Genomic DNA, 15,335 nt, shown 5'->3' on the forward strand with positions numbered 1-15,335 from the left:
TTAGTTTAGTATTGAAGACGTCGGTTAATATGTTATGGCTAACTTGCTTTGCTAAATAGTATTGAATCATGACCTCGAGAGCGAGGTTAGGTCGGAGAGTTCAGAGATCACGTGAATAAATGAATAAAATGAAATATATAACCTGAAAGAAGCGTTAGCGGGGACAAAGCTGTTGCCATGGTTGACAGATATTGCATCGATGACACTACGTGCACAATTTGATCCTAAATTGTGTTTTATTCTCGTTAAGAAAAATTTTAAACATCGTATCCTGGTTACTGTTAATTTTATGAAAACCAATATGGCAGCCAAACCTCGTGACCCATCCATATGCATTTCGCAAAATGGAGAGTGCAAACTCTACGGAAAATAATACGAACAAAGTTTCAGTTCAAATGGTACATTCTTGCTCGAGAAGAAGATTTTTGAACATTATTCGGTGGTTACCATATTATTTTTTGCAAAAACCAATATTGCCGCCAAACCATGCGACGGACCCAAATGCCTTTTGCTAACTTGATAGCACACATAGTAGTGATGACATGGGCAAAATGTCAGTTCAAATGTTGTGTTGGTTCTCTAGTTTATTAATTATATAGATTAAAATCGAATTTACAAAAAAATCTCTAATTGCGAAGTTGGATTTCTAGTAAAATTGGTAGCCTAATTTAGCTATGAAGGCATGGCAAATATAGAGAAAAGTTTGAATTAGCTGCATCTTAAATTAGCGAATTTAGACACCTAGCTAAATTAGCTAAAATAATGTTCTAGCTAAAAAGACATGTTTTACAGTAAGCTGCACGTTCCACCGAGAAATAGAAAGACGCATAAGGGTTTATTTCTGAAATCGCCACTTCTGTTCTGTTACAAAGTGATAGTAAATATCTGAATTGGATAGCAGTGTAAAAACTGCCTGATGACAATTAATAACGTACATTTACCAAATAATAAAGTAATGATGGGCTCGCACAATTATAAAGTACCTCAGTCGCTTGTTTTCCGAAACACGCTGGCCGGTTGTGCTGAAGTAAACACCGTGTTTACTACATTATCGGCCGCCGGCCGGCCGGCGTGTATAACGGTGTTTACTGCACTAAGGCCGGCCTGCGTGTATCTGAATACAAGCGACTGATATGAGTAACGTATCAAGAAATTTGCCACGAATCACATAACACGCAAGAAGCAGACGATGTGTGATAGATGAAATACGGAGAGAATTGGTATTGAGTTGTCAATGTCTTGGTTTTTTTTTCGCGGCATTTGCTGGCCACAGAATTTTATCCATTCACGAGTATCATTCATCGTTGTGTCGTTTTGCCCTTTGTCAGCATGCGTAGGATATACGTGCGTGACACGCATCCCGTTTAAAATGTTAATCATGACAAAGTGTTAACGACATGGCCATCGTGAAGTTTGACCATCTTTTGTTACGTTATGAGGGTGTACATGACAAAATTTCTTTCCGGGAGGTTCGTTGTGTTACTTGTTCTCAACTTTGGCAGTAATCCAGTAAACGACAGTTTTTCACTGCCCCCTGAGGGATTACCCGAGATATGAACCTACAACGTGTGCGCCGGCTTGGTTTGGCATGATGGTGTCGAGTTATGACCTCTAATGCTAAGTGAGGTCGATTGCTCAAATTCAGAGTTTTCACGAATAAAACGAAATAAATCTAGTTCTCATCGCTGGTGGCAATCTCTAACCCCAACAAAAGCTGATATTGTGGAAATCATGCGGCAAACAAGGCAAGACTCTGGTTATTGGCGGCTGCTGTGCATTCATCGTGATTAAGTCAGATACAGTTGTCATGTGTTAACATCTTTAACGCAGTATTAGCGGTTCAACAAAAGCTTATACAAACAATTCAAAACAGAGATATTCTAACCAGACTATCAGAACAGCACAGCAATCGGACATGAACAAACAGCATATAAATTAAAGCCGGGTTAACAGTGCAAAGTTTTATACAGTACAAACAAATTTCCTGACATTTAACGATATAAGAAATTTAAAATGACCGACATTCCTGTATTGACTCTAAGGAGAAACAATACATTTTTGAGTTCCGAAACAAAAAAGTACGGTGAAAAACTGTTCTTTCTCGTCGCGATTAAAAATGAGCTACGACTAGTTACATTTACCTGGCAAAACTAGTCTCTGAGTAAATAATCAAGCTTCTCTATATATTGAATAATATTCAAAATTCAAATAGAGATGTGTGTAAGAGTGTATTAAAATACATTAAATCACAAATGCGTGACCTCAGTCATATGCTTCCGGCTGATAAGTAGGGCCGATTTATCAGGTTGAGAATTGAATAGAAAGCGTAATTAATTATTGAGCTTTTGTAGACCTTGTAACAATGTATGCAATAAAAAGTGAACAATAGTTAAACTTGTCTCAAACTGTGTTTCAAAGAGGGGGCGGTTGGTCCTTGTAAATTGCTAATTTTAAGTCTCTGCTATCACCTATTGTTTTTGCTTGGTTTCGAACTTCTTTTTCTACCTCTACTTCTCCTTCGTCGTCTTCTAATTCTACCATGCGGCCACATTTAATTCAGTCAAAATCAACAGATTGTTTCTTCTCAAAAAACTACAAGGCAAATCCATTTCAAATTTCCTGTGTGGAATGCTTTTTGTCACGCAATGTATTTCAGAAATAGATTTCAACCGGTCTTGTGACCTTGTCCGTCATAATGAATTTTCGAAAATGTCAGTTCAATCTTTACAATCTTCTTCTTAGGGACTAACAGGTAATGTGAATTAAAAGTTTACAGATATCATCATCAGCGTGAATACCTTAAAGCTTGTGAAAAGTATTTTGATTGGACACATGGTTCGGTGGCAATATTCGTATTGCGCAAAGCCTAATATAACCTTGGAATAATGTTCAAAAATATTATTCTCCAAAACCCATGCACCAATATGTCATCTTAAAAATACTTGTGAAACATTACTTTCTAATTTGTAAAATGAACAGCGATCGGTCTACATTAACCATGAAATAATATTCAGACTTCTGATTTCCAAGGAAAAAAATACAACTTTAGGTCAAAACATGCACATAGCGTCATCTTCATCATCATTAATACATGTATTTTCACCTCTGGAGGCTACTTTTCCTAAAAATTTGCTGTCTGCATGATAGCAAATTCATTTCTTTGTCTACGAAAATTGACGTTAATTATGTATTTAGCATACTGCATTTACAACACTATCCCTTGACTATTATCTTCTATTCCGTCTGCAAAGAATATTATTCCGTCTGCAAAGAAAATAAGTGGTGCGCTGTAATTTGCATCAAAACCGGGAAGACTAGCTATCAAGCCACAGCCTTGTACATCTGTACTGGGTATAAAACTGATGCTCTTTTCCCGCTTGGCTAGGGGGCGCACTCTTGTTCTTTCCCGGTGGACAACGAGGGACCGTCCTGTCATTGACTTACACACCCTAGACGTTGATGCACTCGGTGAACTATGCAAGCCCGAGTGCGGGACGGACACCGCAAGCTGTACTTCAGGATGGAATATACTGCCCCTTTAACTCTTTTAGCAGTTGGAAATGATATTATCGGAGACGTAATATCAGTCGTGAATAGTAATCACATATTAGTATCGGCAGCAATCTGTTTCCAGCTTTTAGTGATTACATATGGTAAGTTTACATTTGAAAATACAATCGGATGCTTTTTCACTACTAAAACTAAACACATTGTGTAAATATAAACCAACACATTAGTGTATGAAATTAATGAAAGTTACTTTAGCAACAAAGCTCCTGTGAAACTAGATTCTTTTTAAAGTAATATGAGGTTAATACAACATTACGGCGAACGATGCACGAGGGTATTGCCGAGGGCGAATCCAAGTTAGGGAACTGTGATGTGTTACCAACAACATCCAAGCACATCACATTTGCGGTGTTTTCGTGGTAACATTATCTGATGCAACTCATTTTGTGACCAGTGGATCAAATGGGCCAACGATTGACCTGTTAAACGTACAATGTTAACTATGTATGTAAAGATCGCTGCTAATTTTACTTGAAGTGCCAGTAATGCTGACCTTTAACAGTTTTTAATTTTGAAATTACACAATACCCCGTACACTTTCATTTGGAATGTTTTACAGTGAAGAAATTAGTGAATTTGTGCTTCTGTGGGGACACACGCTAAGTATTGTTTGATCGAGTTGAATGCCTCACAGTTTTGTGTGCGAACACTTTTGATGTGCACATGGCTGAGAGCTGACATTAATTCATTATCGCCCTCGCGAAAAAGTTTTGACCACGTCGCCAAAGTGATTTAAGTGTTTGGTATCGCTTGCTGGATGACTAGCTAACTGATTTAATGTGCAATTTTCTGTTAAAATACTTACGACTGCGTTTCACAGGATGCCGAACATTAGCAGAGGATGCAATCATTCTTTCCTGACGCAATGTGTGCATTACATACGGACAACAACATGTCGTTTGCCGTGGACGGTGTTTAATCTTTTTAGTGGTAGTGTGAAAGTATTCATGAAAAATCAATGCAAGATAACACGACACGGCATAGACTTGAATCGAGTGTGTAGGCAATATATATTTAAAAGGAAGATTTAGCTGGAATAATAAACTTCATCGAGCGTTAATGTTGAGGTGATCGCGAAATTGAAGCAACACATTTTGGCAAACTGTCATGAAATTGATCGTGGGATGTGAACGCGATGGCCGTGGTTTTCTGTGTATGGTATGCAAAAGACCAGGGCTAGCCTAGGCATAGGTGGCATCGCAGGGAAGATTTAGGTACAAAATTGTTACTTAGAGGAATTAATTGAGACTCGACCTTCAATGTATCAGCGACTGTGATTTTATGAAAAGGGCATTTGGAATATGGCAGAAAGTAGGGGCGAACGTGAGTATCATGCAAGGGTCACTGTCAACTGAACTTCTACATGCCCAGAGCTCCAAAGCAGATAGCCGGTACTCCAAAAAGCCATAGTATTCCTCGTTGTGGTGACTACAGACTCATTACGCTCGATCTTATCTGAGAAATTCATATTTCTTTTGGATTTTCTGCAAAGTTTTACGTATGAAGCAAGGCTTTAATAGTTTTGGCAACGAAGTTGATAGGCCCTGTGCTTTTACAGCGTAGCGTATATCGCTACCACGTAAAGGCCGGGCACTAAAATAAACATTATTTGACGGAATAAAGTCTCGTCATTTATTTGCGATAAACTTTAAATTGACATTGCATAATGGCAGAAAACACATACTAGTTCAAAGATAACGACTGAGTAGTGATAATCTCTCTTTGTCTCTCTCTCTGTCCGTCAGTCAGTCTGTCAGCCTGTCAGCCTGTCTATCTGTCTGTCTGTCAGTATGTCTGTCTGTGTGCCTTCTCTCTCATTTATAGAGTAGCTGCAGATTTGCTCTTCATACCGTCAGCGACTACATGTATGCAGAGAACGGGAGTAGCATACATGTACAAGGTTTGGCCATACGCTTTGCTGAAATCATCATTGACAAATTTGCCAAAGACCGTGTAAACTAAGTTAAAAAACAGCAGGACCGCCTAACTTGAATAGTAGGAAGGGGACCCTCGTTAATAGTTAATTTTTGTTAATATAATCGATCAGAACAAATATTCCAAAAAGGTCGAAATATGAAAATTTTCTCTGACAAGCTACGGCTTGTTCCACACAGAAAACACCAAAACATAAAATGAGACCGAATATTGAAGTTCACAACAGCGTTAGGTAGTGGTAGTGCGAGCTGGATAGAATACTTCTTGACCCTTACTCAAAAAGTAGGGTGGAATTCCCATTTTTCTGTTCATTTATTTAATCTTTACGATCTTAATACGGGTTTTGCGACCGAGGTCCTTAAAACTACCTTGTGGAATAATAAATATGTAGTTAACACAATATTCGACATTATTATACATCTACCATGCATCGAGAACAACAGAATTTTGCGTACGCTTAAAAGCCGTATGGAACGCCCGTTCCGTAACACGTACATGTCTCGCGCGCGGTCTGTACGTACGTGTGTAGTGCACACACTACTACGTACCACAGTTTACCTGCATCGAAGCGCACACGTACTACCGGTATTTGCACTGCAGTGCAATACCAAAAACATTATGCCATTCCTTTATGTTAATGAGTATTTACCAATTTTGACCCGGAAATATTTTTATTTGTAAACCCCAAAAATGTCGTCTACAAGATTTCATTTCACTTTGGTTCGATGCTACATATCATATAGCAAAATGAATGACACTACCGAATAAAAACTACGACAAAAAATTGCATGTACTTATTGTAATGTGGTGGTTGTCAGCGAAGCAAAAACATTGACGATGGGCGACGTTGGTTTCTAGCTCTATGGATACACGGTGACCGCCGTACCTACCACGGCAGCCATCACACATCGACACATGTAACTGCGGGCCCAGCGGAGCCAATTAAACAGTATACATTTTCAGGGACGTTTTTGCCAGTAGTTTTCTCACCGGACATTACCTGTCTACAATAGAAAATCACTTTTGCATACAGTTTGTATAACATCCGCCTCGATGGGCAATGATGCACACGATGTTATCAGATTACAATGCTTTATTCACGTGAACACATGATGTCCGCCATTACAGAGAACTGGTAATCCCATGTCAAAGGTAAACAGAGTTCAGGATACCAAATCCCTCCTTTTCTTAGACCACTGATATGTCTCTGAATGGATTGAACAACAATAAACAAATAATTGAATTGCTCTGATTAATCAGTTTGTCAGAGTCCTTATGAGTCAGTTTTATCATTCATTTTTTTTTCAGTTCAACACAGTTAACTCGAACAATAAACAGTGAACAATAAACATGATCAAACTCTGATTGCTGTTCTGAATTATTCAATTATCCCTTTTCAATGACAAAATCATCAAAACGTTTTGGCATTCTAATGTCACGTGTTGGTCTGGATCTGATCGGTGATGAAATATGCGTATCTGTTGAGATCACTTCTGGTTGCTGTTCCATAGGTTTGGTTGGCGACATCTGCTGGTCTGTTTTGTCTCTGGTACTGCGCTCCTCATACTTTTTCACAAATGTCACATTGCGTTTGTATTCAACTCCATCGTCGTTCCTAACTGTAACTTCTCCTCCCTGTTTGTTGACTACCTTGTTGTTTTTGTTATTTCTCAACAACACTTTATCTCCAACTGCTACTGGGCTATTTGTTGCATGGCGTTTTGCATCTGAGTACTGTTTTCCTGCAAGTTTTCTTGCCCAATCACGATCTCGGATCTCTTCATCAGCTACTGTAGGTTCACGGCACAGTTCAGGTAGCTTTGACTTCATTTCTCGATTAAACATCATATAGAAAGGCGTAGTTCCTGTAGTCGATTGTGGCGTAGATCGATACGCTGTCAGGAACCTTTGCATTTCTTTGGTTCAGCCCTTAGAATCGATTTGAGCAATTCATAGTGCTTTCATCAATGTGCGATTTTGCCGTTCCACCTCGCCATTAGCTTGCGGCCATAATGGCGTAGTTGTTCTGTGTTCAATTCCATTTTCTCTCAGGAATGCCTCAAATTCATGGATATCAAATGTGATCCATTGTCAGTCCTCAATGAGTATGGCACTCCGAATCTGGTAAATATTGGAGTCAATGCATCAATGACCTTGGCACTGGTTATTGATCTCAGTATAGCCACCTCATAATATCTGCTATAGTAGTCAACGATGACTAGTATGTGTTCTCCTGAAGGTAACGGACCTAGCGAATCCGCACTGCAATCCTGCCACGGCCCACTTGGCGGTATAGTAGTACTCTGGACATTGGTTCCGGCGGTGAGTACTGACTGACAACTTGGCAACCATGACAAGTTCTGCATATTCTTTTGGCATCTCTGTCTATTTTAGGCCACCAAACTATCGTTTGCAGTCTGTTTTTCATCTTGGTTATTCCTTGGTGTCCCTTGTGCGCTAATTCCAATACATGACCTCGCCACCGATTGTGGAATTATGATTCTGTTGTCTCTTTACAGTATTTCTCCTACTGTGCATAACTCTTCTTTCACATGTAGGTATGCCTGTATATTACAGTCTCTCCAATCCCCTGTCCTCACACAATTCTTGATACAGTTCAGTTCTGGATCATTGGTTGATGCTCTCTCTATTTCCTTGGCTGTCAAGGCAACAGGTACTCTGCTTTCTACAACAGCTCTGGCGTAGTCATAGTCATCTCTCTCATCATGTTGATTTCTCGAGTTCAGCCTAGACAATGCATCGGCGATATTTGTTTTCCCGGGTCTGTAAACAACTGTGAAACTGTAAGCCTGTAGACGTAGCACCCATCTTTCAATCCGGGCAGATGGCTTTGAGCACTTTGAAAATATGCACTCAAGCGGCTTGTGGTCAGTTTCGAGCTCAAACTCTCTACCAAAGATGTACATATTGAAACGTTCACACTACCAAACTAATGCTAATGCCTCCTTCTCAGTTTGGCTGTATCGCCGTTCGACATCCGTGAGACTCCTTGATGCATACGATATGACTCTCCATTCATTGTCTTGCAGTTGCAACAAAATGGCCCCTAATCCATAAGGCGACGCATCTGCAACAATTCTTGTCTTACAGTCCATACGAAAGTATGCTAATATCTCAGCAGAGGTAATTAGCTTTTTCAATCTCTTGGATGCGGTCTGTTGTGCAGTTCCCCAGTCGAAGATTACATTCTTGCTGGTCAGTCTCTGGATTGGTTCTGCAATCAATGATGAATCTGGAATGAATTTAGACAAGAACTCTACAAGACCCGTGAACGATCTTGCCTCGCTGGCGTTCTTTGGCGGTTCCGCGTCTTGTACCGCAGCAACTTTCTCTTCACTTGGGCTGACACCACTCTGCGTTAGGATTTATCCAAAGAATGTCAAATTCATCACTCTGAACATACACATATCGTCATTTAGCTACAGTCCGGCTTCCCTCACGCGATCGAGTGCTGCAAACAACTTCTGATCTTGATCTTTGAAGCCTCTACCGTACATTATTACATGATCGGCTATATTTTCGACACCGTCACAGTGACGGAATACATCACGTATTATTTGCTGGTATTTTCCCGGAGCCTAATGTACACCGAAAATCAGTCGGGTATACCCATATAGCTCTCTGTGAGTCGCAAATGTCGTAATGTGGCAGCTTTCTTCACTTAGTCGAATTTGGTACAAGCCCCACTTCAAATCGAGACGACTGAACACACTGTACTGCCATTCGTATTTTGCAGTAACTCATCTAAAGTTGGAATTGGTTGGCGCTAGCGTACTATGGCTTCATTTGCACGTCTCATGTCAACGCAGATTCTGACATCTTTGTCTGGCTTGGGCACAACTACGAGTGGCGACACCCATCCGGTCGGTCCCTCCGGTACTTCCTCTATGATACCCATTGACAAAAGTTCGTCGAGCTTGGCATCAACTTTTCCCGTAGCCCTAGGGAATTCTGCGAACTTGCTGAGCGATCGGCTTCACAGAATCGTCAATATTCAGCTTTAGTTCATAGTCTTTCAGAAGACCGACTCCTTGGAGTATGTCTTTATACTCTCTACGAATGTCTTCATCTGACTTTCCATCCACAACACTGTTGGCGTGTATTGGCCCAACGCGGAGGAGGTTGAGGCGTTCTGCAGTTTCTCTGCATAGTAATGTTCTACCTCTACTTTTGATAACAACAAAATCAGCTCAGCACCTCATTTTGTCCGGCGACATGATATCAGTAGTGAATGTGCCTAGTGTTGGCAATGGCTCTGTGTTGCCGTACGCAAACAATACTCGTGCAGTCTTGCGTGATGTACACTGGACTCTCTTCCTTTTCAGGTACTCCCACGTGTGTTGACCCATGAGATTACACGTCGCTCCTGAATCAATCAAAATATCTTGTACTTCAACGCCTCTAATGTTTAATGATGTAACTCCATTGTCTCTATTTGGATCATCATGAACTGTAAACACATAGTCTGGCTTCTGCATGGAACCTCTCCATTGCTCAGACTGCTCACCTTCAATGTAGATGGTGCTGTCATTCTGCTCATTTCTATTTTCTTCCACGTCCTTGATTGCGTCTCTGTCTTCCTGTCTGACGTTGGTTTTCTGTCCTCTTTGGGCACTTTTTGAAGAAATGTCCTATCTCCTCACAGTTTCTACATTTCTGTCCCATAGCTGGACAAGCAGGGTCTCTGGCAAAGTTAGGGAGGCCGACATACATTTACACGTGTTTCTTTCAATAACTTCGATTTTTGATCGTAAAATACGACATGAAGGAATTGAAAAAAAATTAAAACAAATTGCATTTTTGAAATCTGCAGAAAAAAATGATTTTATTTCATATTTTCTTTTATTTTTATTTTGCTTTGTAAGCCGAAAATCGGATGTTTAATTTCCGATAAGCTCACTCTGCACGTACGCGTTCACAGTGTGTTGAACGCATCCCGTTGTATGCAGGAAAACTGCTCATACTCCTCGGCCCCAGTTACTTCAATGAATTTGTAATGTTGTCTTTGATTGGAGATCGCAGTCCCAGTTTTTGGTCTACAGCCAATGAAAATAGTTCTTTTTGAAGCTCATAAGCAGCACAATAAAACTAGGGGGTCTGCATTGTTGTCGACGCCATCTTCCGTAAGTTTGATGTTGTTGAACAGGCGGAAGTTTTAATTCGAAGACCTTAGAAATTCACGCTGAAGCTACTACAATTTAAATAGTTTGTTTATATACTCCATTTTTGGCATGTATATATTTGGCATATATATATATATATATATTATATATATATATATATATATTTATATATATATTATATATATATATATATATATATATATATATATATATATATATATATATATATATCAGTATTATAGAACACACATTATATATGTGTGTTCTATAATATAGATACATTTCAACCAGTGTGCGAAATTAAGAGAAAATAGCTTCAGGTCATAAGGACCTGCTCCAAGCCAAAGCTTCAGGTCCTTACAGAAAACTGCCGGTCCTCAATAGATGCAGTTGTTAACGACCTGCATTACCATTAAAGTCAACACTCTCTCCACCAATATCCTTTGAAGATTTTTTTTATACAAGTCTTTTCATTAAAATAGTATACGGTATACATATTAGATACATTGACATTAAGACAAAAATCTACTACGAGAACAGTGCTGTCGACTAAACATATTTGGTTTTGAACATGGAGGTATTTTTTAGCTCCATGGTATTGAACTACATGTACGCCCGATATAAGGACTAGATTACACGACAGCGCAATTGTGCTACCTGCAGTCGAGAGTCAAGTTTACGTTTCGCTGCGTTTGTTTGTGGACCGCTAGAACATTTTGCTTGCTCGTTGGTCTTCAACCCAAAGTTCACAAGGCCGACTGTTGTACATTTTATAAAACAAGGTGGCCTTGTCGTAACAGTTTTGTCGACTTGCACGATCTGTCTTGTATACTCACTCTCAGAGGCCGAGAGTAGGGCTTCAAATTGTTTCGATGTATACCGTTTTATGACTGGCGTGCAAAACTCACCGTCATCCTGGGCTGTAGCCTAAATGTCGCAAAAATTGCGTCTTTTAAGATTTTACGGTATCATTAACTGATCGTGTCCCGATGTTTTTCAGCAATATCGAGTGTCTGTCAAACTTTTCAGAGTCATTTTAATAACTTTAAGCTTTCAAAGGGTGATGAGACCCAACAATCGCTCAGGCAAAACTTTTCGATCAAAAATTATGCATTCATTTCCGCGAGTGACATGTGCCGTCCATGTTGTCTGCAATTTCTATACGCTCGATCTCGATAGCAAAATGAGAGCGGCGTTTGTCATGTGTATTTTTCCAATAAAATCTTGCTGCAGCAGCATATTATAGTACTCTATGAACCATTTATGTTTTGAACGCTTCGGTTGAAAATCAAAGTAAGGAAAACTGAGTCAGTTTGATAAAATGAAGGGCTGTATTATGAATTCGGAAAAGTTGAAGTGTGGAACTAGTGAAGTGATGCTGGGTGTTGTCGTCATATAACACCGCTATGCTAACATTACCAGGGGTACACTCACTAGACGAGTACTATTATAATATAATATCGCATTGTTTGCACCAATCAATCCATTCAAGTGCTAGAATCTGCATGCACGGACGTAATTCATACTGATCTGAACATAATTAGCTGCACTGTGCTTTGCGCGCCGATCGCAGGGATTAGACTATTTTTAAATGTAAAATGTCGCAAAATAAAAAATTACTATGTTGCGACATTGTCAACCACCCTCCCTGTCTGGCGTACCGTAGCGAATTCCCTACTACCAGGACACGAAATGCGACCAACCCTGTTGCCCCGCACTCCCTCAGTGGAAAACATAAATAGGTGCATGGCATTCAAGTCTGAATTACATGATTCAAAGTCAGTCATCATCTGCATCTGTTACAGGTCTTGATGGTGAAATTTTCATTATTTATTCCAAATTCCAGTCGGTCATAAGGACCGACATGTTGCTGAAAACTTTCGGCCCGACAAGAAATCTGTTGGTCTCGGACCGTCAGACTGACGTTAATTTCGCACACTGATCTCAACAGAGTTTGGTTTGCATTAATGACTCGTCGAACATGAATGGTATTATGTGTAAAAATGTTGCCATAACTTTTGTAAAATTAATAAATTTGCATTTTGTTACCCAAAATTGAACACTTCAGGATTAATACATATGAGTTGCATGGATGAAATTTTACAGAACAGTAATGGTAGAACAGATAATCCATATATTTGAAAACGGGAATTCAAATATATGGATTCTGTAGTTGCCCTAACTTTGCAATGTCTCCATTTTTTGTGTTGAAAATTGTTTTTTTTGCAACTTTTAGACCCAATTTTACTAGCCTTCTTTGTGTCAGGTGTTCTGAAAGTGAGCTTTTTTCTTGTCTTTGGATACTTTGCTGAGTATACATTTCATATAAATCAGACTGAACATATTTATTTTTCAAAATAGCAGGAGCTAAAAGTTGACAAATTTTACACGAGAATATCATTTTTGGTACAACTAATTTGCATAAATTTACATAATTGACCATGTGACATGATTTTTTTGGCGTGTGTGATTCATTTCAACCAAAATGTCACACTTTCTGAAAGTTTCAGCTTTCAAGCTCACTTAATTAAAATAAACCAAATTTTGCAATTTTTTACAATTACAATGTACAAAATAGCAAAATTGGTGGATTTTGCCCAAATTTTTAGTAAAATCTAAGCGTTTTTCATTTTTACTGACCATGGACTATCTTAACATAAAACCAGAGATTCTGTCCACAAAAAACGATTACTATTAATCCATTCCTTTAAATGTTATGATCTTTTTAAAAGTCAGATTTATTCCATTTGACACGATTATTATACCATGGGCCTCCCTAGCAAAGTGTATTTGCCTCCAACAGTTATAGAAAGTGTTACTGGTATAATGTCTTTACCTCCTTTGGGGCACTTCTCCTCTGGCCTTGTTTCTTTCAACCGACTGCATTTACTTGTACTTGAGGTTTCCTCTCTCCCATTGACTGCATTTGTAAGTCAACAGCTTCTTGGGCATGAGCGATAACAAGTAAATCACTGAGTTTGGCGTTTTGTTTCTCGAGAAACTTCCTGCGTATATGCGGAGAGTAGCATTTATCAATCAACTGATCTCTGATGTGCTCGTCTTCTTTCTCAGCGAAGTCACATGTACTCGCTCTTTGTCTGAGCCTACATACGAACTGATCGACCGTTTCGTCACTGGTCTGGGCAATCTGTCTAAACATGTGTCTCTCAAATGGTATGTTCGCTTTGGGGACGAAATGATTGTTCAATACTTGCAGCGTGTCCTCGTAATTTTTCTCAGAATCTTCACCTACCAGCGTGAAATAGATTTCTTGCACTTCTAGTCCAGCAGTATGTAACAGTAATGCTCGTTTCTGTGCTTCTGCTGTTACTCCCTTACCGACTAGATAGAGTTCAAATGCTCTCCTCCATTTCTTCCATCTTTGAGAAACGGTAATATGGTCTTCATTGACGTTGAAACAAGTCAGGCCTCCGATGTCCAACGGAGTCACGTTTCCCCCGGCGGCACTGTTTCCCTCGGACATTTTCCAGGCATCCACGATGAAATTGTAATCAAATAGTTCTATTTACCTTCTCTGAGGATCCCGCCTCGTCGCCAGATATAACATCCGCCTCGATGGGCAATGATGCACACGATGTTATGAGATTACAATGCTCTATTCACGTGAACCCATGATGTCCGCCATTATAGAGAACGACAACAACAACGAACAGTATTCTGGGTAATCCCAGGTTAAAGGTCAATAGCGTTCAGGATACTACAGTTTGTTCTGTGCTTGTGTGTCCTACACGCATTAACAGTGAGCGCTTGTGTGCCACGGTGAACACTGAAATTTGATCGTTCGACAAGTTACGTTTGTCGTATCTTACTCTTAAATTTCCAGTAAAAATCTTCCAACTATTATTTGTATTGATCATGTAGAACAATTTCAAATTCAAAATGTGAAAAATCAAAAGCGTTCCATGTTCAAAAGTTCCCTTCGTTTGGCTATCTATGGCATGTTGCAGCGTGTGTGTAAGCGATCGCAAGCAGAGTACGAGCCCTGAGACGTTCCTCGTACGTCATCCTTGATAAACAAGTAAACAATGGGTTAGCCAATCAAAATAGAGGGTGCGGCAGCGTTGACTAATCAAAGGTGAAAGCTGATTTGATGCCTCATTACAGTGATGTCAATGTTATATAACTCCGCAGGGTCGCCCTGAAGCTTTGACAGACAAGTAGTACGCACGACTAATCGTCGATTCTCTCGATAAATGACGCGAGCAAAAAGATAGAACATATGTAATAATATCAGAACCCCAAGGCCTGTGAGTGCAAGCGCGCCGTACTAGCGGTATTTGAACGAGTACTGCGGTGTACTCGGCTGTCCTTTCACGAGCAAAGCGAAGCGAGTGAAAGGACTGCCGCTGAATACACCGCAGCACTCTTGCAAATACCGCTAGTACGGCGCGCTTGCACTCACAGGCCATGGGGTTCTGTCATAGAACTTGTGGAAGCGCGACCGAGATAGTGTTCCACACTTGCGCTATAAATCGGAAGAAAACGATCATTACTCTGATAATTTGATTCCCAAGTCAGGAATATAAGATTTATAATAATAAGGTTATTACGAAATACTGCAAATGATGCACTCGGACATTGATACCGTGCTACGCCCTCTCCTTCGTGTCGGGCGATACGCTGCGCCAATGTCCTCGTGCATCCTCTGCGGTATTTTCGTAATAA

At 39.8% G+C, this 15,335-nt stretch overlaps 1 protein-coding gene across 1 annotated transcript; it reads right to left on the bottom strand.

Annotated features, from left to right (window-relative positions):
- Positions 1-13,521: 13,521 nt before the first annotated feature.
- Positions 13,522-14,133, bottom strand: LOC139128619 (uncharacterized). Its single transcript, XM_070694363.1, has one exon. The coding sequence runs from the start codon at positions 14,131-14,133 to the stop codon at positions 13,522-13,524; it is 612 nt and encodes a 203-aa protein (XP_070550464.1).
- Between the last annotated feature and the right edge of the window lie 1,202 nt (positions 14,134-15,335).

Source organism: Ptychodera flava, chromosome 3, assembly GCF_041260155.1.
Source record: "Ptychodera flava strain L36383 chromosome 3, AS_Pfla_20210202, whole genome shotgun sequence".
Classification (NCBI taxonomy): domain Eukaryota; kingdom Metazoa; phylum Hemichordata; class Enteropneusta; family Ptychoderidae; genus Ptychodera; species Ptychodera flava.